Source organism: Poecilia reticulata, chromosome 4, assembly GCF_904066995.2.
Source record: "Poecilia reticulata chromosome 4, P_reticulata-male-v2, whole genome shotgun sequence".
NCBI classification, from domain to species: domain Eukaryota; kingdom Metazoa; phylum Chordata; class Actinopteri; order Cyprinodontiformes; family Poeciliidae; genus Poecilia; species Poecilia reticulata.
In genome coordinates, this window is record NC_088833.1 from 27015137 (window position 1) to 27033947 (window position 18811).

The following is an 18811-nucleotide window of genomic DNA, read 5'->3' on the forward strand; positions in this document are numbered from 1 at the left end:
GGCACAGCAGCAATACACCTACATGTATATTATATTGGACAAAACAGGAAATTTTGATTTATATTTTCAAATATTTTTCACAGTGACTGTAAAAGTTCATAACATTTGCTGTCACAAAATAACACGTATTTCAACATTATTACGATATAACATAATTAACAAACGTGTTAATTACATTGTATAAACATGATAATGTATTATATAAACTTAATGTTACCCAGATTTCTGGAACATGCATTGGGAATTTTAAAGTACCAACACATTTTTTTTTCCTACAGCTTTTTCTGTGTGAATTATAAGTAATAACAAATTTTCCTGTTTTGGAATGTCTGTGTGTTTTATTCAGTTACTTAATTTTACATGATCTGGTCTTTAGTGTCTGTATTTAAACTGTTTTGTGTTTTCCATGTAAACCAAAAGGCCCAACTAGATGGTGCCCTGCAAATTAGCTTGAGCTATCCAATTTAGGCCCCACCCACATGGAAACCTGTGGACATGTACAATATTTTATTCACATGAATTTAAAATAAGAAGATGCATGATTCGATGTGAAACACGTATCACAAATATACAACAGTATCATAAAACTCCTAAATCTCTTTTCTGGCTTTCGGTTTTTACATGCTCCTCCTGACTGGTCATCCTCTGGAAAAAAATGTTTTTTGACTCACCCTGGCCTTTGCGTGTCCAAACCAAATAGATTCCAGCAGCCATACAAATGTGCTGACGTACCTGTTGAGCCCATGCAAAATTAGGACTGGAAAACAAAGCCATTCGAGGACACAAAAGTTATTGCTTCACTCTAATTTCTTCTTTATACCTGGAGTTTGACCATGTCGTAGAGAGACCACCTTATTATTTGTCACTACTCAGCAGCAATGGGTTTTCTTTTTTTTTAAAATTCAGACTTATGTGAACAAACTTGTAGAAACCTTTCAGTACTTTCACTGTTAGCACGTAGCTACTGCATTGCTGACACATGTAAACGAAGAGGCAGTATTTTTCATAAGATTTGCAGCACCTTCTGTTTGTGCTTTAATCGCTAACTCAAACAGTCTGGCTTGAGAAGCTCGTTCATGTCTGTGCTATTATGGGATTTTAGCAACTGTGAAAGCATTTTATTTTGTAAGGGCTGGGTCAGGATTATATGATTCAAGGCATTTAGTAAATACGAAAAGCAGCTATGTTGTTGCTGTTGAAGAGAAACAAAACCACTATCTTGCAAGGCCAGGTCACCTTGTTTTCTGTCAGATGTACAGGAGCAAAATGTCAGCGTGAGTTCTCAAAAAGACAGAATGTCGAGATGAATGCTGCCATTGTTTTATTGTTGCGTTTGAATCACTAAACTAGTGTAAGGATTTGAGTTTTTCTGTGTGTTTATTTAGGATTCTGTCAGTTGAATTTCGGTGTTGTCCTGTCTACCCTTGATTGATCCCAGCTGTGTCTAATTCCCTTGATTACCCCCCAGGGCTGTGCAAAGACCACTAAAGGGGCAGGTGCTCAAAAAAAAAAAGGGCACATCTAACCGCATTCTAAGACAGAATATAAACAAAGCCACACAGCTTTCAGTGTTTAATAAACAATGGTAAATAACACAATTGTGAGATATACAATCAAAGCTAAGGAAAATCTATATAAAACATACAACTGTGCATATATAAGATATTTTATTAGTAATTTCTGTCTGCAGGTCTATTTTGTTATAGGAAAGTATTGCAATATTCAAACCTGCAATTTAGCAGGACATGTAAATCAGAAATAGACATATTTTGACTTTACATGATTACACTATTAAAAATATAAACAAGGGCACAATGCAACCTTTTAGTGTACTGTAATCTACAAAAAAGAGCTGCCTGTTTGCTGTTTGTACACTTGCAGTGGAGATGAAGACGGTCCATTCAGGAAAGCAGAGCTGCATCAAACTTTAATGTGGAACTGCAGAAAAAAAAAGCAAAAATTGAAACGTTAATACATGTCACCATGAGAAAACCCTACTGAGTTATCAGTCATCTGTTTAAAGGGCTGCTTTCAGTTCCGTTCCATCTGAGCCTTAACAGATATAAACATGCAGTAAATAAATCGATTTTCAATCAGTTTTCTGCACCAAAGCGTTAATAATAACCGTATAAACTTACTTAAAGTCTGGGTTGAGTTTTTCCCCTTCATTAATGACAAACTTTTATTACATTCATTATATCTATCATAATAATTCAGGGTGAGTTATTTTTAATTCTAAATGAATATCCTTGTTGGACTTCTCCTTCAAGATAAATTTACCTAACGCTAGAATAAATGCAATGTACATTATGCAGCAAAGGAAATTAGAATATCGGACATGTATCCATTATGGAGATGATCGGTTTTGGACGGGCGATGTGCCCCTATTGCATAAGTGATACTGAAGAATGACCGCTATCATTAACGGTACAGGGAAGAAGCTTTTTAGTTATCTTGCTTTGCTAGCAAAGTCGTTAGCTAGCAGCTAGCTAATAGCACAACAACAACAACAGCCTAATGTCTGTATGATAAAAATACTGAAAGATAGATAAGAACAGTTTTTCCTCACTTGGCTGTCTCCTCCCGCTCAGTGGTTCTTAAGAGAAAGGCAGATGCAGAGGCCTGTCAGTGTCTGTTGTATTTCATTACCTCTCAGCTTAAGCCGCTCCGAGCTGAAGCAGAAACGATACTTCAACGTTTCCCGTCATCTGACAAGTAGCAAGTCTACTCCACTTTATTCACCAAAAACGTTTTTTTTTAATTCACCAAAAACTGTTCCGTAATCTGGAACGTTCACTACGTTGAGCTCCAGTTAGCCGCCTTATCTCACTGCGCGAGAGGCAACTACGTCATGCGTCACGGTCAAAAGGTCAAAGGTAACAAGGTGACCGGCTTATTATATTGTAGAAAAAACAAAATAATTTTAGTACATGTTATTATGTGTCAGAAGAGGGCTTAGAAAATAATACCAAAAAAAAAAAATTGACCAAAAGGGCACTTGGGGGCAAGGAACAAAAGGGGCAGGTGCTCAAGCACCCCCAGCCCCCCTCCTCTGCATGTGCCTGTTACCCCCTGTGTATTTACACCCACCTGTGTCTTTTGTTGTCTGTCAGGTCCTTGTCTATACTGTCTTGTTGTAGTGACTATTGTCATTGTCTGTTCAGTGCTACCAGTGTCAGAGCCATTGCTGTTTTCTCCCCAGTGCTGTCTGTACTTTAGTCATTTGTTTCACCCTTAAAATCATAATTTCTCAAAAGCCTGGGTCCACCGCATCTGTCCTCACCTTCTACATCCTGCCAATCATGACAACTAGGGCTGCGACTATTTTAGTAATGATTAATCAGGTAACAAAATTGGTAGATTTTTCATTTCACCACTTAAGCCTTTTTTCTTTTACACATTATTAGAAATACAAGACACAAATAAGCAAATTTTTCAGACAAGAAAGTAAGCGTTTCATTGCCTAAAATGCAATAACATTTTTATTTAGGGCATATTTAGTGTATTTTTTTTTATCTTAAATGTATTTCTTTTTGCATTCATTCTTTGTACAGTTTTGGGTTAATTACTGCTCTGACTCAGCAAATGGCCTTTTTGTGAGTTTGCATACTCCAGTTGACGATTAACCGATGACTGAATTAGTTGACAATTATTTCATTAATTGATTATTTACGATTAAACCAATCAATTTTTTTTTCTCTACACTGTTTTCCTTATATTAAACCTTTCACTGATGTTTCATGACATAAAATAGGATGTGGAGATGTGTCTGTATCACCTTTGGTAAAAGCAAGGTGGAGTTAGGTCGAATCACACACATAACATGCCAGTAATCTGGCTACTTCTGTAGCCTCTGTTATGATTATTGTAAAGTTCTACCAATGTGGCTATGATCGTGTTATTGAACTCTGGTGACCATGAATGCTTCTTGAGGACTGTTCTCAGTGATGAAACTCATGAAATGAACGCGCCGGGTTATCTAGTCACACTGCTTCATGATACATTGATAGTTCAGTCAAAAATAATCTTAAAGTGTTTCTTGTTAAGACACTTTTTTGAGATTATATATGACTGAAAATATACTTTTTGGTTTTTAAGACACGGACAACTTTTAGGAGCTAAAAATAAAAATGCTTTGAGTATAATTGCATGTTTATGTGCTAACTGGTGCAGACAGATGCAGAAGTTTATTCTAGTTGCACACCCTGCAAACGTCTCATTTGGTGGTGCGGGGCACACAGTGTAGTGGTTTTTAAAAGCTTAGAGATGATAGCGGGCTTGGCTTTATGTGTAAAAACCTTCACTAACGAGGTTGGAGATGGCCATTGTTGATTTGTTCAATCTCAGAAACTACCCTGACCTGCGACAAGCCCATGCAAGTTAGGCGACTCATAACGGTGAGCACAGACAGACAATCACAAAGGAAGGAAGGTGGTGCTGATCGGAAATGAGATGTTAAAGTTTATGTGGGAGCAGTTTGCATGCATTTAATGGGATCAAATAAAATCTTAACCTTTAAAAGTGAAGTCCTGGTCATGAATTTTGTTCACACTGAGGCACATTTTACAGTTCGTCCCAGCCTATTTGTAGTTCAGTGACCAAGGATTCACCTAATTGTTCTCATTTGCAAAGTAGCCAGTGAGGAGTGGCTGTACCTCCCAGAGCGCGTATAGGAAGAGCTGTAGATGTTAGCTTCTTCTAAATATTTGGTGTTTGGACTATTAAAGGGTCAGTGTTATACATTTTCCATTCACGTAGTGCCATTTTATACCACAATCAAACTATGTTACATTCAGTTGTTATAAAAATGCATCATATATCAAATATGACCTGAAAGAAATTTGACTTCATAACACCTTGAAATTGGGCCTCTGTCTCTTTAAGAAACTCCTGCTCTTTCTGAAACTCCGCATCCAGGAAGTTGCCACAACATCGTTCCTCTCTTAATGTTTCAAAATCGTCTCAAATGAACAGCCAAACATTTGCAGACATTTGAAAATGTTTTTGGAATGGATAATAAAAACCAATACTGAATGACCTCTATAAATAGTTTATAGTTCTTTTTTTATACTTAAAATCAAGAGCCAGGCCAGAAAACCAAACTACTTTAAATGGGATCTACAAACCCTGTTGTGGAACCCCTTTGCCAAAAAACTTTCTGATGACTGTGTTAAGGAAATAGATTAATTAATCTTAGCTTTATATGAGACACTGTTTCAATGAATAAGCGAGTCAAGATTAACACAGAAAGCATTCTGATTTGTATTTCAATCAAGGGTCAAGCAGAGAAAGAAATAACCGTTGAGACTCCCGGCAGAAACCGGGAGTGAAGAAGAGATGAAAGAAAGCACGTCGCTTTTAATATTCACCAGCCCTCTTACAAAGAGGGGAGAAAAAGGGAGCATCCCACCAGTTTCGGTTTACTTCACAACTCTACTTGCACCTGCAGACTGTGACCCTGGACGGTCCATTACGTGTTTCCAACGAGTTGTCTCCAAAATGAAGGTGCATTATAGATAAATTGATTGATTGCTTGTTTGACTGATAACTGTTAAAAATATGCGACTTGCAAAGGAACATTGAGCAAAAATATTGATGAGGTGTGTGTAGATGCTTGTGCTGGCATGTTAATAATAAAATCAACAGAAATCCAGAAATAAATTCACTTAAACAGAGAGTTCTTGTTTTATTTTTATTATAGGAGGTTGGTTGCTGTACATTTTCATCTTAGAAAAGGAAAAAATTCAAGTAAATCATGAGTATATGTAAACTTGTTTCCTTTTTATCTGAAACGTTAAGACGTAAGTCGATTATGGCATTATTTGAATATGCAATTTACTTAGTGTCAGATTTAAAGGCGCAGTTTAGCAAAATCTTTCTGTTGTGAGTTAGATGAGAAAGATACCAGATTTCATGTGTGTGTATGTTAAATGTAGAGAAGTGGGCAGCGGACATTAAACTTAACTTAGCATAAAGACAGAAATCTAACCGACCACAGCCCACATCTGGACTGGAATTAGTGCAACTCTAAAGATGTGACTGAAGTGAGAGAGCTCCATAAAAGAGCTTAAAATCAAATCATTTACCTCAGAAAACAGATAGAAACACACGGTTATTTATGGTTATTTATGTCTATGCAAAGTCAGTGTCTGAAACATGTCACCTTAGTGATAGCAGTGGTAGTACTCTCTAAAAACTGCTTGGCTTTTTCTTTTACCTGAATTTTGGGCTTATCTTTTTAAAACAAGAGTTGGGCAGTTTTAAATGATAATTAGTTTAAAAAACTTCAATTTTGTTGTAACAGGCAGGTTAAAAAGCTGCCTTTGGTCTGATCCCTGTGCAGTTGAACGATTTTAAAAATAACTGTCTTGCTCTAATTTCCCGTTGGTTGGACCATAGACTCCAAAATGCCATTATGTGATGATTTAAAGTAACAAATTGTAGCAACTTTCAGAACAGCCGGTACCTTCTTTCCTTACTGAGGAGTTACCAGTGGGTAAAGAAAAGTCTAGAAAAAGCCTCATTATTCTTCACAATCCGCCATATTGAAATGAACAACAAACTGATCTGAAACTCTTCCAAAGGATAAAATAAGAGTGTAGATGATAAAATACTGCTGATGTTAATGTCACTTATTTTTGTTGTTGACTTTAGTTCTTACAAGATGTAAGCTAACCAGCTTACCAGCTGGGTGATAAGCACTAGCTAGCGCCAGCTGTGACTATCAATTTGAGCAAACAACTGGTAGTAAAGTCAATATAAACAATAATAATTGTTGTGTGTGGTTATTACACATTATCCCTGTGCATTTATAGGTTCTTTCTTCCACAGATTAAAAACATGCACATTAGGTTAACAAGCTCCTCTAAAGTACCACTAGGTGGGATCATGTGTCCAAGCATGGCTGTCCATCTCACCCTCTCTCTGACCCATCGACTGCTGGAGAGCAGGGTTGATTCATTTTATTGTTTGTTTAGCAATTCAGGTTGTGGACTTTTTTTCCTGCTTACTTTTTGCTAATCTTTCCGTTTGATATTATCATCTTTAATTAAAACCACACCCAGCATGCTGTTGTGGCAAATCAGCCCAGTCATGGATCAGCTGTTCTTTGGCATTAGCAGGACTGAGACATCAAAATAACCCAAATTATATTGTTTTTCATCCAGCCAACAATTTTTAGAGTGTACTTTTATGACAAATAGAGGTAAAACCCTTGTGAACTATAGCCTCCCTCATAGGAGTTTGTTTCATCTGACATTACACATACAAATAAGCTGCCTGTTGTCTGGAGCTGAATTCGCTTAGTGTGTCCTTTAGTTTTGCTGTGAGCAGTTCAGACCGACCGGTATGGCCACAGGTTCTCCCAAAACATGGGCTCCTCGGATCTCATTGCTCAGCAGCAAAGTCTGTCTGCTAGCTGGAGGATCCGGGCCGTTCCGAGACGAGAAGACAATCTAGAAGTGGGTGACCATGCAGAGGGAAGGGGAGGTTAGGATGTGCTGGAGGCCTCTGGGGCCGGGAGGTCACAGGAATGAACATGCGAGCGCAAGGGTCATCATGGGACAGTGGTGCGGGACGAAGACCAGTAGAGAGGCTTTATGATGGAGACGTGGACACGGCACGTGGGGCATGTCTGTTTCTTCCACAGCCACTGCTCCATGCACTGAAACACACCACAGAACAGACGGGAACGTCACCCACATTTATTGGCTAACTGAGTCGGTGATTTATACACATAATGATTTTCTGTTCTCATGGCAGCATGTCATTTCCCACATGTAGGAACTACATGCACAACAAGGTCATGTGGTAAGGACAACAGTAACACGTGTTTTGTTCATTTCCTGTGAGATCCTCAGAAGACAGTTTCCTGTGTTTAAAAACTGATATAACCAGTGCTGACCATCAGGGGGGTCAAGAGGGGCCCATGGCCCCCTCTTGAAAAATTCTGGCCACCCCAGAGAATCCTGTTCATGTCATAGAAAACCAAGCAGAGTCATCTTCCTCAAGGGTATATAAATCCCATTAAATAAATAAATGAATAAATATTGGGAGCATCACTAGAAAAATAATCCAAAGTTTTGAGAAATTTAACACAAAATCAACTCTGGTTTTAAGGTAAACACTTGGATTGTAATAAATCAAGGTCACCTATTAAAGTAAATTGATGTCTGAACATATTCATATATACATACACACATTTGCAGATGTTTTACCTACTTTATACATTTCTTAAATGTAAAGTTTAAGTTGACAGACTATATTTACACCAGAGGTTGTAGCTTGCGGCAAGGAAAGATTTCACAGTAACTCTGTAGGAGCAGCACAGACTGTACACGCCATCAATCTGGACTTTCAAGGAGAAGTGGCAAAAAGGAAGACATTGTTAAAAGAAAACCAATACTTGTTTGCAGCAGTTTGCCACAAGCCATGCAGGGGACGCAGCAGTCATAAGAAAAATGGTGTTCCAGTCAGAAATTACCAAAATGAGGCTTGCTTCATGCAAAATTCTTTCTGAGGTGAGAAACTATCACTGCACATCACCCTGAATGTTGTTTTCTTTAAATGGCGTCAAAAAAGCTGCTAATATTGATGAAATGATGAAGTGAGACAAATACAGGGCAACCCTTCAATCATTATCGTTTTCCTTCTGCTTCACTTTTTGTGGGCCGACCACACAAAATCCAAAGAAAATACATTTAATTTTGGGGTTGCAACTTGACAAAAAGAAAAGTTCAGACACTGAATAATTTTGCAAGGCTCTCTTCAAGCTCATAGACTATAAAGACCTCTGGTACAACTAATACTGCACTAATACTGCACATCATTAAACTGACTGAACTACATTCAGTCACAAAGACTACGATATTCTCCAACAATTTAATGTTCTTAATTATAAATTCAGACCTTTACACTACTATAGCTTTAGTGCTTCACTGTGAGGGTGAAGAGGTTAACTGGAACACCAAATCGGACCATATATATATATATATATATATATATATATATATATATATATATATATATATATATATATATATATATATACAGTATATATATATGTGCCACATAGAGACATTTTCAGGATTTTCAGATTCAGACATGCCACATTGCTGAAATAAAGCAAGAAGGAATCACTAAAATAAAAAAAGATGGCGCCCTTCTGAGAGATTTCAGCGATGCCTTCGCAGAGAAAGTTGTCGACGCGGCGCGTGCTGCTCCTTCGCTGAGGAAATCCACCCATCCGCAGACTTTCTCCTCTCCTCCGTCAGCCTCCTGAACAGACAGGCCGCCGTGTCGCTGCTTCTGCGCAGCACGCTCGCCTCTAACCGCCGGGCTTCCTTCAGCACCCACCAGAAGGAGACATCAGACTCAATAAGTGCCAAGTTGGGGGTCAACGGTTCATGAGGAGGCTCCATGCATTTACAGAGTCATTTGCTACTGGATCATTGTTTTCATACCAGGTCCCGTCATGCATGTGCAGGAATGAGATTTAAGACCTGATTCGTGGCGTGCTTGGGGTCACGTTGGATCACAGACAAGAAGTATGCGGCGTGTCTGACCTGAACACGTTCTCTTACCTCTTTGTGGAAGCGGTGTTTGCAGTGAAGTTCTTGAACTCCCTCTCCGTTCTTGCACATGTCTTCATGGCAAATCAGGCACATCTTGTCTTTATCGCTCTACGAAACATCAAGAGGAATGAGATTTTCAGTGTCACTGAGAGCGTCAGTGTCAACAGTTCTTTTGTGTCTGATACTGTTACACAAAACTACAAAGGGACATGTGAGTGATTCCATTCACAAGGAGGGGACGATAATGTCACAGATCTGGATCAGTGTTACAGTGTTACATTTAGATTCCCCACAAACTCCTTCTTACTTACGACTGAAAGTTCTGCTAACAGGAGATTTTTATTGTTGCTGTTACGTCATGCAGATCTCACATGTCTTCTATCCTACGTGCTCATTAAGGTAACACAACCTTAATGCCCCCTAAGCACTCCTTAATCCCGACAGGCTTCACCAAAAGCGACTTATCAAGAAGTTAAAAAATAAATCTTTATGCAGCATAGACATCAGTTCTCACCAGACACATGGTTTTCTTGTCAGTGAAGCACAGCCTCCTCTGGAAGGACTCTGTGAGCTCTGGGATGGGGGTGATGCGGCTCTCCGTGATGGCCGTCTTGGGCCGGTTTTCGTCTGAGGAGATGCGATGAACCCTCTGGTGAGGCCTGACCTCCCCCTTGTCTTCCCTCGTTTTGGGAATGGGCGCGTTGGTCGCCGTGTGGGTCTTGTTTAGCTTCATGGCATCCAGTTGTGTCTGTACATCACACAAATAAAGAGAAAATGGGTGTCATTGTGGGGTTTGTTCTTTTTTTTTTGCTGAAAATACAAAGAGCCTCAGTGAGAGTTTTCAGTAAATGAGTAAACCACTCTACCACTAATGTCCATAGGTAACGTCAACTAATTATAGCTAATCTCTTGACTCAGTTTAGCCAGTTAATTCATTAGCTATAATCTGACCGGTGTGAGAGTGAGATGCAAGGCAAGTATTCCTCACGGTGATGTAAGGTGAATATCCTATGTTTAATTCGGCTCCCCAATGTTTTTCTGTGCGACTAAAGCTAAGTTATGTCACAGCTCAATGATGCTTTACTTCCAAACAAAATTAACAAACTGCTTCTCAGGAATTATATCACACAACCACTTTTACTGGTTAAAGCTAGAGATGCACCGATCCGATATTCAATCTAATTCTATGCTTTGTACTCTGAGCAACGTCAGGCTTTACTATTTATTTTATGGTACCTTATATTTAAAATTACTAATTGCATTTTTGTCAGTTTCCGTTTTTTTTTATCATTGCTCTTAATTTCACTAACTGAACAAATTGAAGTTGTGTTGTTTTTGCATGTTTGTGAAGCTATTGGTGTGTTTAAGTTATCGAATAAATTTGTAATTCAGTACATTTACATCTGTGTTTAAAAAAAAAACAGAAAAATGTCTTAAGTCAATTCAGCACTGTTTTTCTCTATTGGATTGTTATCGGACAATACTAAACCTCAGATATCTGTATTGGTATCGGAAGTGAAAACATTGTGGCGATGCTTCCCTAGTTAAGGCAAAATATACATTAAAACATATATATTTATGTGTTATATGAAAACAAATTTATTCAGTGGAAAGTGAGTCCATGTACTTGTATTTCCTTTGTTTATGGCTAATTCATATAGCCCGTTAGTTTACATTTAAACGTTTTTTGGGCTGACAGTCAAGGGACTAAAGAAACACCGCCTACTAATTCATAACCTGACAGAAAGAAGGTCATATTACTCAGGCATCTAAACATTTCAAACCAGGTTATACAGGTTGTCTCATTGACATCCAACATCTCACTTGTAAGATAGACCAGTTTTTATAAAACAAACAAAAAAAATTACAAACACAGCAACAAAACAAGTACTTAAGAATTTGGACTCAATTAAATGAGCTAACAAAAATATGAGCTAAAACCAAGAGCAAAGATTTGGTGCTTTAACGTAGATGATTTCATTAACCATGTGATTTTTCAATGTTTTGCACTCTATAACATCTTTTGTGTAGTCTTAGTTTTGATAATAAAAATATTAAACATGATCAATAAAGAAAATAAACCCCCATTTTTTATGGATGGGCAGAATATATATATGCCAAAAACCATTTCCCTGAATGCTCCATTGCAGATTTGGACCATGAACGTGTCAGATAACACACAGCAGCTCCCTGTTTGACAAAAACATCATTTAATAAGGCTCATCTGTTATGGCAGGTAAAACAGAATGATTTATTTAGGCAAAGTCTACTTGCTGGGACTGAGTCGTTGAGAAAAATGTCCTGCACATACACACACATGTAGTAAAAAAAAACCTTCGACCAAGTCCGAGTTGACATGCACAAACGTAATAAATCAAATCATTTTAATATTTCATTCAGAGATGGCCCAGTCGACCAAACAACAATACGAATCAGACCTTTTTTTTTCTCCACCGCTTCTGATTGCTGATCGAGTCACGTACCGAAGCAGCTGGAGGGGGTTTCCATTGATTAATTTTCATAAAGCATCGGAATCAGTTGAAATGAGGATCAGCAGACCAGAGGTCAGAGAAAACTGTAAACCAAAACCTGGAAATGAATGAGCGATCCGTCTCATCTTTGTTTTTCTCATTTTATGTTACATAACGGTTCATTGCTGCCATCCAGTCTGATCCAGAATTAGCCACCATCCCCCACGAACACAAAACAAAGCTCTACGTATTTCATTAATTTCTCCTGTATCTCTAAATAACTGTAAGCATTAAAACTTTTTAAGGTTTCTCTTTCATTGATGAAACTTTAATAATATAGACCAACAAGGTGCCAACTGTGATTTTCCAAAGCAATATAATATAGTTTAAAACACAAACGGATCAGGTTAAAAAATAAATAGATATTCTATGTGCTACTGAATGAGCAACAAACCCTCAGTTTATTGTTAATATCAGCAATGTTTGCTACATTATCTACTGAATGCACGCAGCTATTTTGAATTGTAGACTGCAGGGGGCGTTCTTAGTGTTCTCACAACTGGGATATTAAACTTTGACTTCTGAATACCAGGAGAAAACAGAAAACAGGTTTAAGCAGAAATCAATTTAACAAAAACTATAAACATAATAATAACAAAAAAGGGATCAGTTTAGCAGTCAGAAGTGGAACAAACGCATCCTACATTCTAAAGACCCTCTCAGTTCCCTTCACTATCTTCAACAGGGCCCAGTGTTCCACAAAAATGCATTAATACCTGCTATATGCAGAGTCAGACTTTAAAAAGGGTTACTGGTGGCAGTAGCCCATGGCTTCAATTCATAGTGGGCTCCCACAGATTTCTAAGCTTTTTTAAAGAATTTTTTTTTTTTTCAACAAATGCATGTTTTGCAGACATTGCACTTTATCTAAGAGTCATTAGTCCATATCAGGTGAGTTGCACAAATATTTTGGGGATTTCTTATCACCGTAAACAATTCTCAAGTATTGGAAAATTATAAAGTTATGATCATTCTTTTTTTGGAACCACATGTTGAGCTAATGGCCAGGAGATGTACACTGCTCAAAAAAACAAAAGGAACACTTAAACAACACAATATAACTCCAAGTAAATCAAACTTCTGTGAAATCAAACTATCCACTTAGGAAGCAACACTGATGGACAACGGGGACCCTCGTCGGGTCAATCAGTGTTGCTTCCTAAGTGGACAGTTTGATTTCACAGAAGTTTGATTTACTTGGAGTTATATTGTGTTGTTTAAGTGTTCCCTTTATTTTTTTGAGCAGTATATTAAACCTACCACTACCCAATTATGTATAGAACTACCTATTAATATACTTTCAGTTGCATAAGCAAAATATTTTTTGGTACATTGGGCACCAAAACAGCTTCCAGCCCAGGGGCCCACATCCTTGTAAATACAGCCCTGACTATTTGTTACACAAGCGGTATACATTTTTTAAAAGGCACATTACAGGTCAGGACTTCTTTCTACAACAAGCCATAAAATATTACTGCATCAGGCGTTCTCATGGAAGGGAACAGTCCAGACATGTAACATTCGACTGAATAAAAGTCACATCTTTCTGTAATAAAATAGCACAGATATGAAGAGCTGTTTTTCTGTGTGCATTATGCTGCTCTGCAAAAGTCTATTCAAGTGGACCTGAGTGCATCCGGGTGTTGCTCCCGTCCTTACCACGGTGGGGAGTGATGCTCTGCGGTCGAGGTTTGTTTTCGAAGGCCGCCTAAAACTTCGTTTTCTCTCTCTGGAGCGTCCGCCGTCCGTTCCATGACCCCAGTAGCTACTCATCCAGTTGGTGAAGTTTCCATCATCGTCCTCGTCGTTTTCCATCACGATAGCGGGCAGCAGTCTGAGAGACATGATCACTGCTGTGTGTACGCACATACACAAACACACAGGCACAGGCAGCCTCTTGGTTCAGCAAACCCAGCAGGACAGATTCAAATGAGATCCCAGCTCAGTGGTGCAGAAAGCAAAGACCACACTCAGCTGACCCACTAAAGTGTCTGACAGCCCCGCCACACACGAATGTCCCACAGGGGGAAGGTAACGTCTACTGGATGCCACTACGGAGCCTCTGGGTGCTTTTCGTCTGTGTTGTTGTTGTGTTATTCCTGGATAAGCCAAAAATAAAACAGCAGAGCTTTTGCTTTAGTCTTTAAATAAGAGAATCCTCTGTAATCTATTTACCATGTGGCTGGCAGAGTGTTAAAAAAAGGAGATGCTGGAAGACATTGAGTTACAGCTAGTAGTTTTTTTTTGTTTGTTTTTTTTCATTGGGTGGCTGATGTGGCCTCTGCTTTAAATCTTTCCATTGCAGTGGCGGGCCTGTGGGTAAACAGCCGATACTCCAATTTGCCCATACTTTCCACTCGCAGACCGCATCAAACCTGTCAATAATTATGGAGTGCTGGGATCTGTGTCTCCCACACGGCACGGAGAGCCCCGGGCTCCCTGTGGCAAATGGGACAAACCACAAATCTCTTAGGGATAACCTGTCTACCGCTGCACACCTCCCTGTATTTTTTTCCCATAGTGTCTTTTTTCAAGACACTCGTGAAACTTTACAAATTAAACTACAAAGTACAAACTTTAATTTGTTATATTGGGAGTTTATGTTGATAAATGTAAATCTAAAGTCTCAGTTTTCTATACCTAACGTGTAGTTTGCATTTTGTTGCATTTTACTAGATAGATAGATTAGATAGATAGATAGATAGATAGATAGATAGATAGATAGATAGATAGATAGATAGATAGATAGATAGATAGATAGATAGATAGATAGATAGATAGATAGATAGATAGATAGATAGATAGATAGATAGATAGATAGATAGATAGATAGATAGATAGATAGATAGATAGATAGATAGATAGATAGATAGATAGATAGATAGATAGATAGATAGATAGATAGATAGATAGATAGATAGATAGATAGATAGATAGATAGATAGATAGATAGATAGATAGATAGATAGATGTTTACCTTCTGTCACTTGTGGCCATGCTAACTGGGGTTAGTATTCATGGCAGGCTTTGTTGTGATGAACCAGCTGTACCATAGTAGAGAGAAAGGGGGAGGATGTGAGCAGCACCTACACAAGCATGATTGACAGTGCTAATGCCCTCCTCCTGATTCTGATTGGTTGTTTCTCTGGGAGGAGGACCATAGTGGGGAAAGCAGAGGAGCTCAATTTTTTTCCCACAGATTATCTGTCTTATAGTATACTGTCACACAATGGTGATAATTCTAACATATATGTAAAAATAACATCTTTTTTTGTACAAGTTACATACTGTAGTCACAAAAAGCAAAGTTATTAGACACACGCACACACACACACACACACACACACACACACACACACACGCATGCACACACCCACACACACACACACAGCACACTTGTTTTTCAACAGGAAGAAATTAAACACTAAAAACCCCATCCTTACTTAACAGATAAAGCTTCAGTATCCTAAAGCTCAAAGAAATTCCTAAAGTCTAGATTAAACGTGACCAAAATATAAGGTTGTATCTTTTCTACAGAGCGTTTCCAATTAATTTAACAACATCCAATGAGATATATCCTCCCCTCTTGCCTGTGGGACGTGTCTTTGTAGATCATTTTATCCAAAAAGTACACAGAAAAGCTTAAAGAAGGCCAAGAAATCCTGAAGGGAAAACTCAAGGCAACCATCAACAAACTGGAGAGAAAAAAAGTAAAAACAAAAAGTTTAAGCACATCCCAGATGTGTGTTTAACCCAGATGATTAAATTATGCAGCCCTAAAACTAAAGTTCATGCTTTTTAATGTGAGGCTGGGGACTAGTAGTTTATCTGTTGCATTTATCCTTTTTGACTGGGTGGATAAAGTTGCAGTTTTTCTGTCATTTCACTGAGTATCTCTTAAGATTTTAAAAGTTTACATGGACTTAAATCTAAATTAGTGTTGATTCATGACTAGTTTCATCTTGAAAAGTACAACTGACAGCACACCAATGCTGTGCTAAAATGTTTTGTTTTCATTTTTAAGTTTACATGTGACTGATGAGAATTAGATGTTAACAGTGAAGCAATTTAACTTCCTACTTCTAGTGAAGGCCTTGTTATTCCAGGTTGAAACTGAAAGTAGATCAATACGAGGAGGTGGAATTTCTTTTACTGTACGATGGGAGCAACATAATCCCATTATGTTATGCCAATGTGAGCTGATCTTTTGAGTTCTATATTTTCAAACCTAAAACATTGAGGTTTAAAAATGTTCTCTGGTCAAAGTGCCTCTCAGCGGAGACCTCAAACACACAAATCTAGACTCTCAAGCCCATAAGAGAGGATTGTTTTTCCTACATTGTCTCCATTTAGCAACATGGATCTTAGGGAGGAGGACTAGTCTGGGCAGGCAGGCTTACGAGACATGCCGGATGTCTTAAAAACTTCCACATAGCACAAAGATTACAGTCATCTGCTGTTATGTCGAAGATGGGAGTGAGTTAAGGTCAAACCGAAAGTCAAAGGGCTCTCCTACATGCAAACTAGATGCTAAAACACCAGAAGATTACTATGAGATTATCCAGCATTCAAATCACATTTTAATGACTACACAGGCTCAATAAATGTTTGGCAAATTAGATGCAGAAGTCAATCCAAATCAATTTAAAGACAAAACAAGGAAGAAGATGTTTATTTGTTAATAGATTTTATGAATGCCAAACTGAGAAATTCATTAAAAAATGTACATCATTGCTAGCTGGAACCAGAAGCTGTCTGACTCTGCATACGCTTAAAGACAAATATATAAAATTAACAGAAATCATAGGCGTCATGAACACAATACGCAAACACTTACAAAATAATTCTTACCCTGAAAACCTGGTTTTATTTTTTTGCATTATGTCACGTTGCTGGAGTTTCATTGAAAATTTATGATATATTAAATGTAATAAAACATGGCTTCTACATTTTTTTGAAATGTAGCTGTCTAAACTCTATTTGCATAAACTTCTCTTTACTTGAATACCAAAAATAAAATTAAAATAAATAAAAACTGTACAACAGATGCCACCTGTTTTATAATCCATTTTATAATAAACTAATAATAAAGATAAAGCTAATAACTAATAATAAACAAACGCTTGGAGCACAGAGAAAAGTGAACACATCATAGAGAGAGAAAAAAGTAGTGATAATATCAGATATCAGGTATCAGAATGTGTAATATCAGATATCTGACATCACATATTCTTTATGATCCCCCCTCCCCCCCCCTTTTACCTTTACGCAACAACAAGGTTTTATTGTGCTCCACACTTTACACATGTAACCAGACAGCTGAGTTCTTTAGCTGGGTCATGATGTGAAAAACCATAACAAACTCAGCTGACAATTAAAATGGATCAGAGCTGCTCTAGGTTTGAGAACAGACGGCCGTGGGCACATATTGAGTTTTTAGGTTCCTGTCCTGACGTGTCCTGACACAGGCTGTCTAAACTCAGAAATGAGAGGCAGAGGTAGCAGAAATAACAGCTTTTATGATAAATTACAAACATTAAAACAACAACAAAAACGGTTACTTTTTTTAAGTGCATCTCCAACTTTGAATAAGAACTGAAAAGTAAAACATTTACGTGATTGTTTTTAGGGTTAGTTTAGATTGTGTACAGTTAGCAGTATTTAAAACTGCTAAATGCTCATTTTCAACGGCGCCCTACTCCGCTACTTTCTCTGAACAAACCAGAACGGGACTGATTAAAAGACAGCAACACCGCCATCTAGTGGCTTCAGTCAAACCGAAGCTGTACACACACTAAAACAATACCAAACCTAGCATGTAAAAGATAGTTTTTCGTAGTAGAATATTTTTTCTCACATTTGACAACTTGATGTTTTCAATTTAATTAAAATTGAATAAAAATATGAAATAAAGTAAATTCGTTCAGAAATTACCAAAGGAGGTGTTACAGGTTGCTAAAAGGTGACGATGACGTTTCCGGTGGACCGCTGTCCCTGAAGTAAACACGGCCACTTCACATAATCAAGACTACGAGGAAGAGTACAGCAATTCAAGTGACTTAGGTTAAACAAAGTTTCAGTTTAATTGCAATGACCTAACTGTTTAAATAGTTGGCCATAAAAAGAATAGAAATTTTGTAAACACAGTTTAATATCACAACTTCTTAACAAAGGCTAAAGGCAATTTTTGGCAGATTTTGCGAGTTCCCAGTTAGAAAATACAAGAGGTGGGGTTTTCCTTATTTCAACTTATTCAGGATGTCACAAAGAAAACCCATAATGCAACAATAAGAAACAAAGGACAAAAATGTCTATAGAAGAGCTTCAAGGCGTAAATCACTGCTGAGCAGTAAGAACACGGCCTATTTCACATTTCCCCATAAAATTATTGAAGATACCAAGACAAAAGTAACCAAAGTAGAAGTTTTTGGAGGATGTCCCACCTATGAATTGCATTTCAGGCCATTAGTTCTTGACACAAGTTCTTGGGTAAATGCGACAAGACAATAGTCGAAAACACACCAAGAAGTCCGCTTCTGAAAACAAATACAGAATGAAAGTTTTGGAGTGTCTTTGAAAGGCCTACCCTAACTCTGAATGACATAGCATGACTTTTCTTGCTCGAAACCCTTCCAATATGGCTGAATTAAAGTAATGGTGCAAAGAGGAGCAAACCAAATTGCTTGACAACCAATTGAAGTATTTTAA

At 37.9% G+C, this 18811-nt stretch overlaps 1 protein-coding gene across 5 annotated transcripts; it reads right to left on the reverse strand.

Moving 5' to 3' along the window:
* Positions 1 to 5678: 5678 nt before the first annotated feature.
* On the reverse strand, positions 5679 to 14586 carry lnp1 (leukemia NUP98 fusion partner 1). Of its 5 annotated transcripts, XM_081606604.1 has the most exons (5): positions 13763 to 14586; positions 10087 to 10320; positions 9582 to 9680; positions 9139 to 9341; positions 7577 to 7663 (listed from the first exon to the last, which is right to left on the reverse strand). In XM_081606604.1, the coding sequence occupies exons 1-4, from the start codon at positions 13970 to 13972 to the stop codon at positions 9174 to 9176; spliced, it is 711 nt and encodes a 236-aa protein (XP_081462730.1). In that variant the 5' UTR covers positions 13973 to 14586; the 3' UTR covers positions 7577 to 7663; positions 9139 to 9173. The 5 variants fall into 5 exon arrangements, with proteins under 5 accessions (XP_008405821.1, XP_081462730.1, XP_008405820.1 ...); XM_008407599.3 differs by lacking the exon at positions 9139 to 9341 and having other exon boundaries at positions 5679 to 7663; positions 13763 to 14585; XM_008407598.3 differs by lacking the exon at positions 7577 to 7663 and having other exon boundaries at positions 9049 to 9341; positions 13763 to 14584.
* Positions 14587 to 18811: the final 4225 nt, after the last annotated feature.